Source organism: Neoarthrinium moseri (genome assembly GCF_022829205.1).
Source record: "Neoarthrinium moseri strain CBS 164.80 chromosome Unknown scaffold19_Wmoseri_CBS_16480, whole genome shotgun sequence".
NCBI classification, from domain to species: domain Eukaryota; kingdom Fungi; phylum Ascomycota; class Sordariomycetes; order Amphisphaeriales; family Apiosporaceae; genus Neoarthrinium; species Neoarthrinium moseri.
This window is the reverse complement of record NW_026055133.1, coordinates 36638-55080: the sequence shown is the minus strand read 5'-3', so window position 1 is coordinate 55080 and position 18443 is coordinate 36638. Positions and strand designations below refer to the sequence as shown.

General features: G+C 50.9%; 7 protein-coding genes across 7 annotated transcripts; 4 read left to right on the top strand and 3 right to left on the bottom strand.

Moving 5' to 3' along the window:
• Window positions 1-367: 367 nt before the first annotated feature.
• JN550_005816 (uncharacterized protein) lies at window positions 368-1796 on the top strand (the record flags this gene model as incomplete). Its single annotated transcript, XM_049317485.1, has 6 exons — window positions 368-541; window positions 603-993; window positions 1049-1166; window positions 1217-1281; window positions 1328-1358; window positions 1412-1796. 6 exons carry the CDS (start codon window positions 368-370, stop codon window positions 1794-1796), a joined length of 1164 nt encoding a protein of 387 aa, XP_049172059.1.
• Window positions 1797-2944: 1148 nt separating this feature from the next.
• On the bottom strand, window positions 2945-4248 carry JN550_005815 (uncharacterized protein; the record flags this gene model as incomplete). Its single annotated transcript, XM_049317484.1, has 3 exons — window positions 2945-3171; window positions 3321-3603; window positions 3694-4248. The coding sequence occupies 3 exons, from the start codon at window positions 4246-4248 to the stop codon at window positions 2945-2947; spliced, it is 1065 nt and encodes a 354-aa protein (XP_049172058.1).
• Window positions 4249-5182: 934 nt separating this feature from the next.
• On the top strand, window positions 5183-6931 carry JN550_005814 (uncharacterized protein; the record flags this gene model as incomplete). Its single annotated transcript, XM_049317483.1, has 9 exons — window positions 5183-5260; window positions 5308-5328; window positions 5381-5429; window positions 5491-5566; window positions 5619-5844; window positions 5902-6022; window positions 6083-6426; window positions 6477-6599; window positions 6653-6931. The coding sequence occupies 9 exons, from the start codon at window positions 5183-5185 to the stop codon at window positions 6929-6931; spliced, it is 1317 nt and encodes a 438-aa protein (XP_049172057.1).
• A 652-nt stretch (window positions 6932-7583) lies between these two features.
• Window positions 7584-9418, bottom strand: JN550_005813 (uncharacterized protein; the record flags this gene model as incomplete). The annotated part of the gene is made up of 2 exons (XM_049317482.1): window positions 7584-9194; window positions 9356-9418. 2 exons carry the CDS (start codon window positions 9416-9418, stop codon window positions 7584-7586), a joined length of 1674 nt encoding a protein of 557 aa, XP_049172056.1.
• Window positions 9419-9862: 444 nt separating this feature from the next.
• On the bottom strand, window positions 9863-11567 carry JN550_005812 (uncharacterized protein; the record flags this gene model as incomplete). Its single annotated transcript, XM_049317481.1, has 6 exons — window positions 9863-10119; window positions 10177-10398; window positions 10454-10642; window positions 10698-10762; window positions 10812-11095; window positions 11151-11567. The coding sequence occupies 6 exons, from the start codon at window positions 11565-11567 to the stop codon at window positions 9863-9865; spliced, it is 1434 nt and encodes a 477-aa protein (XP_049172055.1).
• Window positions 11568-12820: 1253 nt separating this feature from the next.
• On the top strand, window positions 12821-14742 carry JN550_005811 (uncharacterized protein; the record flags this gene model as incomplete). Its single annotated transcript, XM_049317479.1, has 4 exons — window positions 12821-13024; window positions 13091-14264; window positions 14330-14593; window positions 14654-14742. The coding sequence occupies 4 exons, from the start codon at window positions 12821-12823 to the stop codon at window positions 14740-14742; spliced, it is 1731 nt and encodes a 576-aa protein (XP_049172054.1).
• A 1408-nt stretch (window positions 14743-16150) lies between these two features.
• JN550_005810 (uncharacterized protein) lies at window positions 16151-17574 on the top strand (the record flags this gene model as incomplete). The annotated part of the gene is made up of 6 exons (XM_049317478.1): window positions 16151-16300; window positions 16439-16475; window positions 16533-16971; window positions 17031-17098; window positions 17158-17186; window positions 17242-17574. 6 exons carry the CDS (start codon window positions 16151-16153, stop codon window positions 17572-17574), a joined length of 1056 nt encoding a protein of 351 aa, XP_049172053.1.
• Window positions 17575-18443: the final 869 nt, after the last annotated feature.

The following is an 18443-nucleotide window of genomic DNA, read 5'->3' as shown; positions in this document are numbered from 1 at the left end:
TATGATGTATCACCAGCTTCTGCCGTGGAAACACGGACGTAGCCTCATGCTGAGCCGCAGTCACACTGTTAGCTCACTGTGACGGGCACGATGTTGCAGAGGCATTGTTTCTACTTCGTAGAATAGAGTCACCTTTTTCGTAATCTCCAGGGTACTTCACTTGGTCCCTGCAAACAGACAGGGGCAGCTTTGCCATAGCACTCAATATCCTTCTGGGATTCTTTATCAACATTTTTCTGCCTCGTGTTTTCTCCTAATACAAAGTTTATAACAGTCCAAACCGAAATCAATTTCGTCGGAATGGTGTAGAGAGTTCTTCTGTCTACTCTGCCCGGAACACTCTTATCAGAGACAGACACAAGACAATATGAGCGCCATGTCTTCGAGCGACACAGCGTCCGAGAACAAAGGGCCTTCAATCGTGGCGGCTGTTTCGACGGTAACTGCTCTCAGTACTGTTTTCGTCGCTGCACGAGTATACACAAAGGCATTCATCGTCCGCCAGCTTCATCTTGATGACTATCTCATCGTGCTTTCTGTTGTACGTACCTCTCCCTCTTTCCTACACAGGCAAAAATCCACGTGAGCGACTTTCTAACAAGGTTGCCATCAACAAGATCTGTGGCTGGCTATCGGCAGGCTTTTCTATCGCAGCAGTCCAATCCGGCAATGGACGACATTTCGACACCCTCACACTGGAGCAAAAGTCCGGTGCGATTCTTTATACGATGGTTGGCTTTAGTCCAGGCGTATTCTCATTTGGGTTACCGAAGCTCTCCGCTGTGGCGCTGTTGACACGCATCCTGAACCCCAGCAAAGCACACAAGATCTTTCTTTGGGTCATGAGTTGCACTTGCGTCGTGGCTCTCTCTATCTGCATTGCGCTGCTTTTTGGACAGTGCACGCCATCAAGGGCTCAGTGGGATTTCTCTATCACAGAGAAGACGTGTTGGAGTCCATGGATTCTAGTGCATTACTCCATGTTCGCGGGCTGTAAGTCTGCCATGGTTGCCGTAACTAACGAAGTAATTGTCTAATGCGAATATAGTGTTTTCCGCGGCGTGCGACCTGTACCTTGCCGTCTACCCTGCCATCGTCCTATACAAATTGCAGATGAACAGAAAGAAGAAGATCGTCCTTAGCGGTGCGCTCGGTCTAGGTTCAATGTTGGTGGTTTCCCGGAGTGGTTCCGCAGCCCTGTACTTATATATCACAGCTCTACCATTGTGGCAATATATAAGACAACGCGTCTCCCATCGCTTGCTAGCTCCGACTTCTCCTGTAAGACCTCCATCACTCGTTGAGTTACATGTGGCTAACTAGTTAGATGATACATCTGACTTGGTCGTTTGGACATGGTAAGACCCAGCTTGAGATCTCCCTTCGACTCCTGCCTGCTAATATATCGCAGTACTGAGGGTAGCACTATTATAATCGCCACATGTATCCCGGTCTTGCGACCCCTCGTCGATCTCGTCTTGGGCCGCGATGTCTTTGGTTCCTCAAGAGACCGACGCAAGTACAAGAACTACGGAAGCGAAAGAAGTGGCAGCAACACACATCCCAACAACATCGAGCTTGGTTCCAATCGCCGTGCCTTTGGGCACTCGGGAAGTTACAACGACCCGACCATGCTGACTGAGTGTGACAAAGTCGGCAGTCAAGAGAGTATTCTGCCATTGGATGGGCCGAAGTCTTCACAGCATGGTCAAGCCAATGCCATTGTTCGCACACAATCGGTGATGGTTTCCTACGACGAAAACGAACAACACCCGAAAAGTCATAATTGGCCCTGAGGGTCAAACATGTGACTCAACAGGATCAAAATATTTGGCTTAAAAGTACACGCACCTATAAGTCTTGCATCGGCGTAAAAATGGCTGTTAATGTTAAAAATAATGTAGCATAAAATACACGGGGAAAAGCAATTGACATCAAAATTCTGCACACTGGGACGGACAGTCGTGATAATGCAGCTCTGAAACGGCCTGTGATCAAAATTCCACCTCTCATAGACCTTCACATATCTAGGTTTCATTTCCGTGGCTATCTGATGCTCCGATGCTGAACGCATGTATAATTGACAATTCTTGATGCATCACGCCATAATAGCCAAGTGTCGGGAAATATTAGCTGGCCCCATCATGATACTATCCTCTATTATTGCGCCTATCGGAGTGGGCCCAGTGAAAACCTGAATTATCAGCGCAAATCTTTCCCGGGGCTGATCGGCAAGCAATGCCAGATCGAGGTTTCAGGTCACGCCAGCAACAACCCTGCTCGCAACAGACATTGAGACTATTCTGGACTGTCCGTTCTCGAGATGGATCCGTGAACGATCACGAGACAGCATTCATAACGATGATTTATATCCAACCCGCCGAGTCCACGCAGACATATGACATCGGATATTTCTAGAATCCCTGCGGTTGGTCTTGGGGGCGCGCAATGGCGCCTTGGCCGAAGTATGTGTACTCGGGACAAGCATGTCGATCTGCATTATTATTATTCGCATAGCCAAGTCTAAACAATCTGTAGACGCAGATAAAACCTACGTACGTACATCGGTCTCTTTGGTACCCTGGCGTCTTTTCACTACCTGCAATGACCGAAGATTGCAGAGAGCAAATCATATCGCAACGTCGTGCCCTTGTTCACCCTAACCAAGCAGTAAATGAACGAAGTCCTTCTCTCCAGTTGGTCTTCCGATCATGGACGACAGAAGTCTTTTGCCAACCAATTACACTTATTACTCCCTACAACCCCTCGAATGATGCTTCTCGCGCTCTCGAGCATGGTGCCATTTGCCGACACCATGTTACACCCTCATGATCGATTGAGGGAATGTCATGAGCCAATCCCGATCCAGTTTGACCAAGCCAGGTTCGATTTGCTTGTAAGCTCGACGGAAGCTCGCACAGTTGCTCCTCAGCTCGAATACAAGCTACTCGGCCCAACGCTGCGGTTTCCCAGGTAGCATTGCTCGTTGAGATCCCGAGGTTGTGGGTCGCTGAGATCTCGGAGGCAACATTAATCTCTGGGATATCTCAGGTGAGCTGGCTGACTGGGATCTCCTGGATCGAATAGCTTGGTACTCCTCTCTCGACAGAGGAACTCTGCGAACAATTTGCTCGTTGATGGCAGAGGCCATATCCTGCGTGGCGTCCTGGACTGAAGTGGGTAAGCATGAGATTGTTTTCAGTTATCATATTTCCGGGCAAGTGATGCACCGTCCTGGTTTCGCCTAGGGACAAAATGCAGACGAACACCTCTGGACCCATACATATTGCATCTTTCACGACTCGATCAGACCTACTTACCGATGTGGGAGTATCTCTCCTTGATCTCATCAAAAGTGAGCTCTGTAACCGTATCTCCGGTCTTGCTAAGGTGACTGTGGTGATGAAAATGGGCCTTCCATCCGACGAGAGTCATGGGCGACTCGGGATCTACCTTGCTCATGTAGTCGCAAGTAAAGCACTTGACTGCACACATCAGACCAGAGCCACCAGGATACTCGAAGACAAAGCCTTGACGGCTTTGGACCTCTTCAAGAGACAGCGAAGCTCGGCTGCGCAGTCGGAGACGTCGTTGGTGGAGAAACTATTTCGGTTCATGTTAGTTGCGACTGACTGGAGTCCGGCCGAGAAAAGGCAGCCCCTCAATATTATGTTCAAGTGAACGTCATCATACCTCCTCATCGGACAATGCGTGTTGTCTCTGTGGTAGCGGTGCGACAACGATGGTGTCGCCGTGGCGCGCTCTCTTCGGCGGGCGCGAGTCAACCAAGGTAGAGGCGTCGAGCTTCGCATCAGTAGAACTGAGCTTGGGCTTCTCCTGCGTGGACGTGCTATGTAGGGCGGCCGGGAGGAGCGAGATGACGAAGGTTTGACCTCGGAACTGCATCGTGGGCCCCTTGCTAGAGTCTTGGAAGTCGATGAGCATCTTGCGCGTGGCTTCTTGTGCATCTGCAAGACGCGTCGGTCCAGCCTTCTTCTCGTACCACTCCAAAAGTTCGCACCGGGCTTTCTCAAGCAACGCGCATTCAGTCGTGAATGCTTCAAGATACGCGTTGACAGTGGGACTCTCACCCAAAGTCACCTCCACGGCGCTACTTGCCTCGACGATGTTAGTGCGAGCTTGGTCGATGCGTTGAACCAGGAGCGCTTTGGCCTGTTCAAGCGCCAGAAGGCGCTCGTTCTCAAGCTTCTGCGCTTGGAAATCCGCGTCGAGCTTCTGCAGGTCCATTTTCAAGATGGGCGCGCGCATACGCAGAGGATTCCTGATGAGATACCCGGTTCTTGCGGGCGTTGAGAATGAGGGTGGGAGCTCAAACGACCGGCGCGTCGGAAAACAACAATGAGAGCAGAAAAACAAACAGCTTTACAACAGACAGATTGTGGGGAGCTGGTTTTGTTATCCAGATTCACCGGTCTGGCTGTTGACATCAGGTGGAGCTTTCAGGTAGGCAACGAGGGCTAAGGAGGCGAGTCGGCGTTTTGTAATTACTTCATACCAAGGTCAATCTTCAGGCAAAATCGTGCTGGAGGGCTTGCTGCGACCTTAGTCGTTATGAAATAGGAGCTTAATTTGACGGTTGGTTTGGTCAGGGCCAGTATGTGTGTGTTCGACCGACGAGACTCGCTTCTTGTTTGGTGATATCAGCTTGATCGCTAGGGACTGGAGTGCGACTGTTCCCAGAATCCTCACACATCGGCATAGTGTCAAAAGGAACAGCTTCCGGGCCCTAAATGAAGCACAGCGATGAAACATACATCACTCGTCATGTGAGCAACATCACCTCTGAAGTCTTGGTATGATCCATACAATACTGTCCGATTTTACGCTATCCGAAATACCGGTTCTGGGCCCATAATTATGTCGGGACGGGCCGCCATCCTACGTCCGCGGCGGGTAGAACCCACTTAGCGGCAACGGCCGGGCATTAAGTTTGCTCCGTCGTCAACCGACTGATCCGATCATATTTTCCCCCCCTTCTTCATGCTGGCCCGCAATTCTTGACGACAAATCACGTTGGTAGATAACAAGCCGTGTGAGAGCTGCACTCAGCCCAGATTGTTACGGTCATTACTTACTGCGAAGCCTGCAATTTCTCGGCTTTGGGATTTCTGTAACGGCCCTTGGCAGTCGCACCGGGTCTCGGCAACGATCTGTACCGCAAATGACGCATTATCGAGAGGAGGACCGGGTAGCGGACCCGGCGGAGCCTGTCTCGAACACTACAGATGTCAAAGTCCTGGTGAGTAAGTTAATGTACCCTCAATTCGTTACGCTGACTGTTATCAGGAGAATCTCGGGTATAAGCCAGTAAGTTCGCAATGGGCCGACAGTAGACCGTTCACGCTCATAAGGCCTGTAGGTCCTGCATCGAACGTTTAATCTGTTCCATAATTTTGCAACAACGTTTGGTAGGTCCAAGAAGGACTTGAAGTCCCATATCTTGTATGTGTATGTAGCTAATGAAAATAGCCGCTCTGTACTTTATAGGTGGTGTCCGAGTCACGTTTGCAACCGGCATAGCAGCTGGAGGCAATTTGGCATACTGGTGAGCAGCGTCAGCCGCATGTCACCTTTATTTCCTACTGACGATGTCGAAGGACGAGCTTCATCATCACATGTGTCTTCACTTTCATCACTGCTGCCGTGATCGCAGAGATATGCTCCTCGCTTCCACTCGCTGGCTCGATCTATCTATGGGCCGCCGAAGCTGGCGGTCCGCGATTCGGTAGGCTGTTTGGTTTTGTCGTAGCGTGGTGGAGCACTACGGCGTGGACCACGTTCTGTGCAAGCAACACCCAAGGTGCTGTGAACTATATGCTTTCGGTACACTGAGTCCACAGCAATGGCGATTTTTCATACGATATGCTAATCTGCAGCCAGGAAATCGTCGTTTTCAACATTGACTTCCCTTCGGATTCCTCGGATGTTAGATTCCGTGCTGTTCAGTGGATATGCACGGAGCTGATGCTCGCGCTTGCAGCGATCTGGAACCTGTTGCCCCGTAAGCCTTGGACCCTAACTGTGACATCCAATTTAGTAGAGAGCCCACTAACAGAAACAGCACGGTACTTCAAATGGATCTTCTACCTGTCATTCTCATTCGTGGTTCTAGACTTTGTTCTCAACATGATATGGTTGCCTATAGCCACGAGTCGAACCTACGGCTTTCGGTCGACACATGATGCCTTCCTGACTACATACAATGGAACGGGTGCTCCAGATGGATGGAACTGGTGCCTGTCATTCCTCGCTACTGCGGGAATCTTGATCGGGTTTGATGCATCAGGCCATGTCGCTGAAGAGACCAAGAATGCGGCAGTGTCAGCAGCACGAGGAATTTTCTGGAGTACCGTTGTCAGTGGTATAGGGGGGTTCATCGTCGTAATATTATTCTTGTTTTGTGTGGTATGTCGGCGGATCCCGAGGTTTCACATTGTCGCTAATGTACCTCTCAGCCCGATGCCGATACCTTTTTCTCCTTTGGCTCTCCCCAACCTTTTGTCCCGCTTTACGCCGCCGTACTTGGCGAGGGAGGTCATATCTTCATGAGCATTATCTGCATTACGGCGCTCTGGTTTGTAAGTGAACCGCTCCCGAGTTACTGCTCGCTCTTTTGCTAACAAGATACTAGAATACTGCGATTGCGGTGCTAGCGGCGTCGAGACTTGTTTTCGCTGTAGCTCGTGACGGCGTATTGCCTTGGTCAGGATGGGTGTCACAAGTCAAGGATGGGCAGCCAAAAAAATGCCGTTCTTGTCGTTTGGGGGGTTGCCGCCGTTATCACGTGCACACTACTCCCGTCATCCGTCGCTTTTACCTCACTTGTGTCCGCTGCGGGCGTTCCTTCGGCAGCTGCATATGGTTTGATATCGCTGAGTCGTCTTCTCCTCACACCGACGACATTCCCTAAGCCGGCGTGGAGTTTAGGGAGGTGGAGTAAGCCTTTCCAAGCCATAGCGGTCCTTTGGAACGGCTGGGTGGTAGCCGTGCTCTATTCCCCGTATATATTCCCAGTGGATGGGGAGAGCCTCAACTATGCCCCTATCATCATGGGAGCGACGACAATCTTTGCATTGTTCTCCTGGTGGATTATTCCCGCTGATAGGTGGCTCCCTAGTCAGCGTATACAGCATACGCTGGAGGCAGAGGGATCTGGTGTCGTTGGAAGGGTAGGCAGTAGAACCAAACACTGACTTTAGCCTGACGAATGGGACGAAGTTGGAGGCGAAAACCCTGGAACTGGCATGGCCCGCTACCTTCCAGCAGCAAAAGCATACCCTCATTCGGGTGCTTTGGCCCTAAGAGCGTAGGAAATTCGATTGTGCAACTGCTCGAAATGCCCTGTTGCATCTCTTGCTGCATCTCGGTATATCTTAATGAGATCAGCCCCCCAACTTTTGACATGTCTAGGAGACCAAGGCCTTCACTTGGTGACGGATCCAATGGCTATTACTGTTTCATCCTCCGAATTCCAGGTAATTTTTGCACCATGCCACTGCCTAATCCGTACACTACTCCCCTGAATTCCAGATATGGCCGCTACGATGTGAAACGCTTGATGTCTACTGCCGACCACCACGTCCCCTTCCGCCGCCACGTCCGAATCCACCGCCGCGACCGCCACGACCACCGCGACCACCGCGACTACCGCGATCGCCACCTCGTCCACCTCCCCGAAAGCCTCCACCGTGATTTCCAGATCTAAGAAATTCGTCACGCGGTGGTCCTTGAGCTCGTCTAGCCTTCCTCTCGTCAGGCGTCGCATCCCAAAGGTTCTTGAGCCGAAGGAGGTCGCAAAATGCAGCAGTTTGGGGGTTTGTGTATTCTTCAGGTTGGTATTTTGGCCCCTCTGGCAATGACTCTGCGTCTCCAGGGTTATGTGGAGGAGCGGTAAATGCAAAGTTTTCTGGAACCACAAGCTTGTTCTGGGCGACGATGTGCTCATCCACCCAAGTGCGTTCTTTGTCTATCAGTTCCGTGTAAAACTTTTCGCCCTCGTTTGCAGGGGTCTTGGCGTCGCGGTCTCCGATGGTGAGATATGGGTGAAGGGCACGGGTTATTGCAAGCCATTCAGGGTCGTACTCTAGTCTTAGATCCCGCGAGTCCGGCCCAGACGACGACGTAAGGGGCTTGATATAGCAGAGCTGCAGGTATTTTCTACCAGGTGTGCACTTATCTAGTGCCAGGAAGCGAGTCTCCGTGTTGAATATGGTCGCAGGTACAGGCTGTCCAGGCACACCTTGTGGAGCTGCCCGCGGCTTGGCAAATGACGCTGGCAGCTGAGCTCGTAATTCCTCAGAAACACCATTGCCCGTTTCCGGGGCCTGTGTAGAGGGCGTGGTATGTGAATCGTCATCCTCCATGTCGAGATCAATCTCATCTGGGTTCGCGGGCTCCTCCAATGGTGCAGCCAACGGATCTCTAGTGGCCGTTACTACAGGCTGTGGCTCAGCATCAGCCTCATCGTCTGCTTTGGGAGCTTCGTGTCGTTTCAATGCCGAGAACTTGCAATGCATATGCGCTGAGAACCAATACGCCGGTCGCAAACGGTCCAACGCATAAGTTGCCGCAGGATTTCCAAGGGTGCCATCCAGACTCTCCTGCTTGAAGAATGGCTTAATCCCCCACAACGCATGTTCATTTCCATGTCGCTCAATGGCTCTGGGCCAATCGTGGCTGAGACCAACATCTACCTGCTCCCTGATGAGGAGAAGCTTGCGCACATCAAACTCACGGACATGATAGAAGCCCTTGACATCGCTGTGGTTAAACGGTAGCCGCTCAATGTGCGGCTTGTTGTAGTCGGACCCCTTCCAGATACCGCTCATGCCAGCTATTCGAATTGGGCCAAAGCGAAGCACGTTGGCAAACCCGAGATAGTAGATGTTTGGTGCTACCCAGCCGCCGTAGTACAGTTCCCATAAATGTGAACTGGCTTCGTGGTTGCCGCCAATGAAGATAGTGAGGAATGGAGCTTTGGTCCGGCCGCTATAGTAATCTGGGAAGTCACCAAGTTTACGGTACTTGAGGGGTACGGACATCACTGTGAGGTCTGCTGCGTTGCGTACTGCCTGGAAATCGCCGCCAATGATCAGAAGGTCCACACCATCCCAGCCTCGCGTTTGCGCGGCATTCTGAACGGACTTGTAGATTGAGTCAAGAGTTCCATGTCCCTGGGAAGCGATATTAGCCACATGGTCTGGTGGGCTCAAGTGTGAATAACAAGAGTCGAGGAGCTGATATGACGACGATGGTCCAAGGCTTCAGAGGCCCACTCAAGCTCAGCCAGAGCTCAACGGGGCATTTGGTGCCGCGGGATGATGGTGAAACTTACGCAACCTTCGACCGCAACCCGTACGCCGCCTGTCTCAAGCAGCGACGTGTTTTCGTCATCCATCATGAGAAGAACCTGCTATTGAATTGAGACTTCGTTGGTTTTCCCCATGTATGTCGTCTCATGAGATTTCAATCAGACTGGTGAATTGGGATGGATGCAAAGTGAGTCATGAAGTGGATCTGTGCTTGAGCAGTCATCAGCTGGCAACAGCTGTGTCACTGGTCTAGCAGTGTCTGGGCTGGGTAGCCTGCAAACGTCCAACTCCCCTTTGAAAAGACCAGCAGCACACGGGTGCAGTTGCTCATCAAGTTTCAATTTCTATATTGCCAAGCTATTTATGAATCGTGAAGCATCGTGTCTCGCGATTATCTAACAGAAGTGGTCTTGAACAGCTCGGTTTGTACGCTAGTCCGTCCTGGAGATGGACACGTTCTTGGTGAGTAGTAAGGTGAACCTTGATCTTGCCTGCACCTGAAAAGAGTTTCTAGCCTCGTGAGGTACAATCTATACTGCTGCTGCTGCTTGCAATGGGTGGGAGATAACTTCGGCAGGGTGTGGACCGCTGGTGCCAGGAAACCCTGACGTTTGATGGGGCGTGGGTGCCGAAGAGACGATTTCCTTGGGGTAGACTCCCTTACCAGGCGCTCTCTCGAAGAAGCCTGGTGGAAGCTCAAATGAGGCATCGAGATTCCTGAGACCATTCAAAGTGTCGCTCACCACATCATATCCGAAGTTGAAGTCGAAGAACTGCTCGGGTGATTCTAGATGGGGTATCAGTTGCTGTTCAAGGTTTCCACATAGCTGTCATATGTACGTACTTGGCACTTGTTCAAGAGGGATGAACTGGGATGCTTCCTTGTGTATAAGCTCTGGCTCATCCTGGCCTGCGTTGCTAAAGACTTGGAGTAGACTGGCGCGGTCTCTTCTGATGGCTTCGTAAAGTGACAATCTTGCCATGATGTTTTGGTGCGAGGCACCAGACAACACCATACCGAGAACTACGCCATCTTCGATGCCTTGCGCGCCACCCTGTCCTTGGTCTACTCTTGTTACTACACTGAATCAAGATCGGGCTGTGGAAAGGAAGGAACTCACGAGGCAACATAGGGTGAGCCGCGTCGCCTGCGAGACACATTTTACCCTTTGTCCATGTTGGAATGGGTGCTCTGTAAAGAAGAGCCCACTGTTTAACCTCAGTGGCCTTGTTCAATACGGCTCGAAGCTTGGGATGAACGTTTGAGAATTTTTCCAACAGGATAGACTTGTCTACTGAGGCTTGCCAGTCTATCAAGTCTCCAGGTCAGTTCATTGCGTACCAAGCATCATGCAGAACACTCACCTTCTTTCTTCATTTTAGAAATATCATCCTCGTGAAACATTGCAACGAAGTTGTGTTCCTCATTGCTGTGCAAAGTCAATTTACGTGAGTGTGAACATGGCTTCGATCACTTACTTTCTGCATGGGTATGATACGAGGCGCTTCAGATCGCTGACGAAGAACTTCATCCGACCGTCGTCATCTTCATTCCAGAAGGTTGTCTCGGGATCTGCTCCGATGTTCGCTGCCGGGATCAAAAATCGATAGCAGAAATTGTACAAATCCTTCGAAGGGACAGGTTTGTTGGCACAGCCCAATACAGCTTCGACTGATTTACTGTGTACTCCATCGGCGCCGATAACGACGTCCGAGCATACCACAGAACCATTCGCAAGGGTGACAGAGGGCGCATCAGGATCCTGTAGACAACTTAGACTAGCGTTCAATGGGCGACTGTATTCTAGCATAACTCACATATTGGACAACTTCAGAGTTCAGGTATATCTGTACCGGAGTGCCAACGCCCTTGGACTCCGTCGCCAGTCGCTTCAGTTCGTCGTGCAGATCTACACGGTGCGCAAAGAACCAAGGCGCGCCGTACTTCTCCGGTATCGCTGACTCAGTGGTCCCTACATGGAACCTTTCCAGAGTGTCTGCTTGGGCACGGAAGCTCGACTTGACGGTGACCAGCTTCGCTCCGACGGGATCAAGACCCCATGCAAGCAGCGCACGGGTTGCGTTTGGCGGAACATGTATCGCGGCGCCAATTTCGTTGTTCAGCGCAGAGCGTTCATATACTTTTACCAGGTGCCCGGCGCGACGCAGGGATATTGCGGCCGTCAGGCCGGCAATACCACCGCCGACAATTGTGATATTCAATGCCTCAGCCATGCCTGCTGAGCAACAAAGTGCGTGTTTGTGATCTTCGAAGAACCTTGAAGTCTATCGGACGAGAATCTGGCTGATCTTTTTTGGGGGAGTCGGCTTACTTGGAGTGTGCTGGTTGCATTGCAGATGGGGTGCATGAGAAAACGTCTCGCCGCAGACCTCTGTTCAAACCAGGACCCTGCAGGACAGATCGTATCGCACCACATGGCACTTGATCACGCTTAGTTAGCAACACATGCCGATAGTGGAAATCTATCCTTGTGCTCAAGTATGGTAAATGAACAAGCCGTGCCTCATAAGTGCATCTGGGGCGCTTATGCCACAACGAATATTGGCATGGTCCCACGAATGACCCCAACGGACGGCCGCCACATTCAAGCTTCGGGCTCGTACGCCACGTTCCTACGCAGAAGCCGTCGGAATATTAAAAGCCGACGCGTCGCATCTGGGCGTTCATATTCCCAAAGTCGTATTAGCAGAGTCGCAGAGGAGATGCAATGATCTGGCGATGGCCTGCAAGCTAGCGGGCGTCTTGTCTCTTTCCGGTGCCAGTTGCGCCCCGGGTTGCAAATCCGGTGGCTTGCTCCAGTAAGCAGGGTCGGGCCGGGGTAGACGGTAGACGGTTCAGGCGGGTGGGCTAGACCGGCCTCTCCCAGGGATAGTTTTGCACCCTGGTCGCGGGGACAAGGAGTACGGCATCACTATAATGCAGGGTCCGCCATCTGTTACACTGCACCCTCGCGGCACTTCAGAGAGTATTGGAAACGGCCTAGTCTGATCGTATGATACCAATCTCCAGCAGCATCGAAGCGCCAACCCGTTTATATGCAATTGACTAAACCCTTGCAAGCTTAGTCCTATCGTTGCATCCTCCTAGATTGCAACTGGGCATACTTGACTCGAGATGTACCAATGGCGGTGGGTCCCGACGGGAGGGATGTAAGATGAACCTGCTTGTAATTCTATTCGTCCCGGTTCCAAGTCATGCATTTGTGCCACCTGTTCGACTAGTGCTGCATGGCTCAATAGAGCGTTGCTAAAATGTTGCAACAATAGCTGTATCCCGGCACTTCGTGAGTGAAGCAAGTTGGCCAGACAAGGTAACGCTACTAGATGCGCACGCCTACTTCTAACTTCTTACGACGAGGCGCCTCGCCTGGAATCCTTCCACTGCAACCCGTCTCCCATCCACTCTCTTCCCCGGGTAGACCTTGACAGCGCCATCTACACTCTCGTTGCAATATACTTGTCAAACGATGGACACACTCAAGGAATCAAGCGACGTCATGGTACACGAAAGCCACCACCAAAAGCCTAGCTCGGAGGCTGATGCTGTCAAGCAGAGCATTGAAGAGCCCATGGAACCCGTCCCACGCCTTGGAGCGAAGACGTTCTTAGTCGTTTTCTCTGTGTGCTTCATTTACTTTGCGCAGTTGATCAACGTCGTAGGCGCCGGTGCAGTGAGTTGACGTCTGCCAACGTGTGACATCGCTTTGGGACTTGACTAACATACATACACCCAACAGCAAGCACAAAATATCGCTGCGGTTCTGAGCAATAGTACTGATAGCGTCTGGTTGACCTCAACGATTGCTATTGCGACGGTGGTTTTATCTCCAATAGTGTCGCAAGCAGCAGACTACTGGGGCCGAAGATGGTTTCTCATTATCCTAACGGCCTGCGGTGTAGTCGGATCGGTCGTGGTTGCACGAGCAAATAGTATGAGCATGGCGATTGCCGGCTTTGCAGTTACTGGTCTTTCCTATGGTGCCCAGTCGCTGCTCCACGCTGTCGCATCCGAGGTCATTCCTCGTCGGAGCAGACCCTGGGCGCAGGGCGCAACAAACGCATCGGCAGCTCTTGGTGGACTCGTTGGCCTACTTGTCGGCGGCGCCTTGACACGGAATGGCCACCCTGAAGGGTTCCGCAACTACTGGTATATGTCGACTGGGATCTACGCCGTTGCGACGGTCTTGAACCTCGTGCTATATAAGCCACCAAAGACAGCAAGACAAACAAGCTTTACTAACGGCCAGAAGTTGGCCAAGTTGGACTGGATAGGATACTTTCTCCTCACTGCTGGCTTGGTGCTGTTCTGCATGGGACTTTCTTGGTCTCAGAACCCATTCTCCTGGACCGACCTGCATGTGCCGGTGCCGTTTGGTGTCGGTCTGGGCCTTCTCGCGGCTCTGGCTGTGTACGAAGCGTTTTTCAAGAAGGATGGTATGTTCCACCACGGCCTCTTCTCGCAGGGACGCAACTTCCCAATCGCCCTTATGTGCGTGTTCGTTGAAGGGTTGGTATTCTTCGCTGCCAATAACTACTTCGCCTTTCAAGCCGGAATTTTGTACGAGACAGACTCTCTTCGAACAGGACTTCGATACGGTATCAACATGATCGTATACGGAGTTAGCGCCGTTTTTGCAGGTCTCTACTGCTCCAAGACCAAGAATGTGCGCTGGCCTACGGTCTTGGCCTTTGTTTCCATGATCATCTTCTTCGCACTGATGGCTTCTTCGACACCCGCAACATCAGACGCTGTCTGGGGTTATCCTGTCTTCTTGGGTATCGGTCTCGGTATTTGCCTTTGTGCTCTTGTCACCGTTGCCCAGTTATCAACCCCACGAGAACTCATCGCCATTACTAGTGGCCTGATGATCGGCATGCGATCCTTGGGTGGTTCGGTAGGCTTGGCCATTTGTAAGTCATGGGTGCAATCTCATAAGCAACAAGTTTCAGCCTTGTGTCTAACATTAATACTGTAGACAATGCAATCTTTGCAGGAGAGTTGACCACGAATCTGGGGCACAACATTGCAGAAGCAGTCCTGCCGCTTGGGCTTCCCATGTCCTCTCTTGGCCAGTTCATCGGATCTTTGACAGCGCAAGACACCGCTGGCCTGTTGAAGGTCCCTGGTGTTTCTCCCGAGATCATCCAAGCTGGGGCCGGCGCTCTGCTTCAGACATACAGTGTCGCTTTCAGATGGGTTTGGACTGCCGCTGGAGCGTTCACGGTTGTTGTGGCTATTGGTGCGTTCGCCTGATGTCTTTCCGTCGCTTCCTTTACGTGATGGTACTAACAACTCATAGCGGCCATGTTCCTGGTTGATCCAAAGGAGGAATTCAATATGCATATTGACGCGCCCGCAGAGAAGCGCGCAGAACTCTATGAAGATTGATCGGAGACAAGGGTGTGTCACATGGATGATGTTCCATGCGACTTCCATGCAGCAGTGTGTTGAGGGTGTGAAACAATTATAGACTTCCTATAGATATTATTCCAGATATGTACACCCAGCAACACACCGAGAACCCTAACTTGGTATCTTTTGTTCTTCTTTTTGTTTTCTTTGAGGGTTGGAACTATCCAAAGTCGCGCCTAGATACGTCTGCATCGATCTCGTACTCGTATGCTCGGCCAAGATCCCAACGGAGGCTATCCAGCTGCAGTCCAATGACCCCGTTGCAATCCGCAAGAAAAGTCGACCTCAGGCCATTTTTATCCCTTCCTTGGTATCAGGTCGCATAAATACATGGGTTCCATGTTCTGCCAAGTTTGGCAGTATTAGGAAGACACCTATGCAAACGGCTTGCGGTATAAACCGGGGTTACGAAACCGGAACCCCGGACGCCAGCCGAAGAACAGGGATCTAGGTTTGGTTCTTCAAGTCCCACATTCAACAGGGGTCAATAATCCAATAACACCCCGTCGTAGGACCCTTCGGAAAGTAACATTTACTTCATTTGTCAATAGATTCCCACCCACATTAGTACTATCTCGTTTTCCAGAGCAGGGATAGTTCACCTGCATAGCCCCCTACCATGTACTATGTAGGGCCAACTATGAGAGACATGGCCGGCGCACGCGCGACAGCCAACGCATGTTGGGCAACGCGGTTCTCTGCGGCCTGGCATCCGACACACTGGGCGATGAACTTCTGGGTAGGGGACGCGACATGTGCCTGTACCACAGGCGCTAGGCAAGGATTAGATGGAATAGTGCCGATATTTCAAGGCATCCTGTGTAGCAACTATGGAGGAACTTTATCAGCCTTGCTCTCCACCACTGGCATGCTCTAGACCCTCGCAGGGAACGAAGTGACAAATTGTGCTTCCAACATGTGGCTTCAGGCTAGCAGGCAGCTAGTTGGGCCGCGCTGATGATTCTAGACGTGGCATGCTCCCCGTACATCGGCATAGCAAGACGTAGCTTGCAGCTCACCCTTCGTGTGTTCCTACGCGCACTTCGGAACCTGTTCCATCCTGCAACCCTGTTGTCCTTCTTACAATTGCAACCTCACAGTTCCATTTCCATGGGTTTCACATCGGGAAAGGTTCCAGGGGTAAACAGGTTCCAGAACCTTTCTAACGGTGCATTTGGACCCCGATCGCCGGGTTGTCACAGATTGCTCGCTAGTAGGAACGATTTGGACACTAGATGAGCCCTCGTCCGAGTGGGTAAACAAGCTTTATATCGTCGATGCTCCATGTGGGAACTCACGGTTCAGATCCAATCTCAATTCTCCGCCGAGTTTACACTCACTTGGGCAACGATCGCCACCCATTTCTCAATTCTAAACGAACGTCATGATGGTCGTCGCTAGGGTTGAACCGCTGTTTGTGACCAGCATTCTGTTCACCACTCTGTCATTTCTAGTAGTAGCTTTACGGTTCTACTCTCGTTTCTTCGTCCTTCACTATGCGGGTGTTGACGACTACCTCATGATTGGATCGCTGGTACGTCAATAGGTCTCTAAGATAAACGAAAATCATCGCGAGCTGCTTTTGCTTTTGCTGGCTTGGTTTAGGATGTCCTAACAGCATTTGACACAAGTGGGGGCCATCTCAACATTTACACTGACCCAATTCTAACAGTGCGCTTCAATTGGATTCATGATAGTTGTGGTACATCGTACGTGAAGGCTTGTGGCCGCCTTTCCATTACGATTGCATGCTGAACATATATTAGAAATAGAATTCGGTCTAGGAACACACTTCGAATCGATACCACCAGAGCTGCGAATGAGGTTCTTCCAGTCACTATGGGCGACGATTCCTGTCTACAACCTGTCGCTTGTCTTGTGCAAGCTCTCGATCATTTTTCAATACAAGCGCGTATTCGGCACGACGATGATACAGAGAACCTGTAATATCATGATCGGTGTTCTTGCAGTGTATGGGTGTTGGACAGTCATTGGTTCCGCTCTTATGTGCATTCCAGTACAGTTCTTCTGGGGTGTCGGGGAGGGAGTATGCATGAACCGTCTTGCATTCTGGTTCTCTAATGCGGCGCTCAACATCGCTAGCGACATCTTCATATTCGCGATTCCCGTGCCTTTGATCCGGAAGTTGCAGGTATCAAACACACAAAAGCTCATCTTGTTGGTGGTCTTTGCGTTCGGATTATTGTAAGTTCGGCTGTCCGTCATGCAACGGCGAAAAACTATACAGAGCTAACACAATTCAGCGTTTGTGTAACGTCTATTGTGAGATTGAAGTCTTTGTTAACAATATCTGTCTCTAACGACTCATCTTGTAAGTTACCCACTCTACAAATCTTTACTCGATCCAGAAATGGCTGACACATGGAATAGTTGATGGTGTGGATATCGCTGTATGGAGTGTAAGTATAGCCCGTCACACTTACTAAATTACAAGTGTCTAACTGCGAATCACAGGGCATCGAAATCAATGTTGCCATCATCTGCGCCTCAGTCCCCGCCTTAAAGCCTTTAGTAAACTCGCTCTTCCCCAAACTCCTTGGCTCTACTCCCCGCAGCAAAGGGCAATCCAGGAGTGGCTACACGAATCAGAATGATAGCCATCACATGAAAAGTTTGCAATCTCGAGTCAGAAAGGAGACCGTGATAGAGCAAACATTTGAGCTCCGTGAAGACCTCGAAGGAAGGCTCAGTAATAGCGGAAGTGAAAGAGAGCTGGTTGCTTGGTCGGCCTCATCAGGCCCTGGCAATAGAAAGGGAGAAGAAGCTAAGAGCCGTGAAATGGTATGAGAGTGGCTCTCTCATCTCGCAGCATTTGCAACATTACGGCGGCGCTTGTGATTGGGAAAAGTGGCGTTCGGAGGGTTTCGTACATTGCCGTACCCTGCGTTTGATCACGTAGGTATATGAGGTACTGGTGCTAGATAAAATCAGAACTTAATTACACGCTTGATACCTCGACTAGATTTCATGAAACGACATACAACCTAAACTATTGAAATACTACTGGATATCCGCCAAGTCTTTGATTTTGCTGTCGAGCTGCCTGGCCTACTTGAGGGTAGCTAACAAACCAGAATCAAGCTCCGTTTCCAGGTTCAGAGACCGCTAGGGTGAACTGTCGCGCCATGGATGCTGTCAAACAGACCTAAAGACAGAAATGGAAGAGGACCCGCCAAATGGCGTGCCACAGACTATTAATGTAACTAAGCAGGCGTCATGCTGAGCACCAATTGGAGGTAAATGAAAATCATTAAGCAAACTCAGCCATCCTCATCCTCGCTGGGCAACAGTAGGATCCACGCTTGTAGTCTAGACTAGGCAAACACTATCCAGTTAGCTTCTTCCTTCTGTCAGAAAATCTAAAACCCCTCGCTTGCCTCACGCAAGCTGATGAAAAGGAGAATGCATGAAGGGCCCCTGTCAGGCTTGGCGCGCCCTGCTTGGTGAATATTGTGGATACGGGCCCGATTGGTCGGAAGATCATCCGCCCCTTGCTAGCTCTCATCAACTGGGTCTCAAAAAACCCCCTGGCTTCAATACCCGCATGCCATTTTAGCCCTTAAAACTATACGCTGCTTTCTCCTTACGACGCATTCGGACCAGCACGCAAGGATAACGGGAGCGCCATATCATAGCCGACGACTTTACGATGGCCA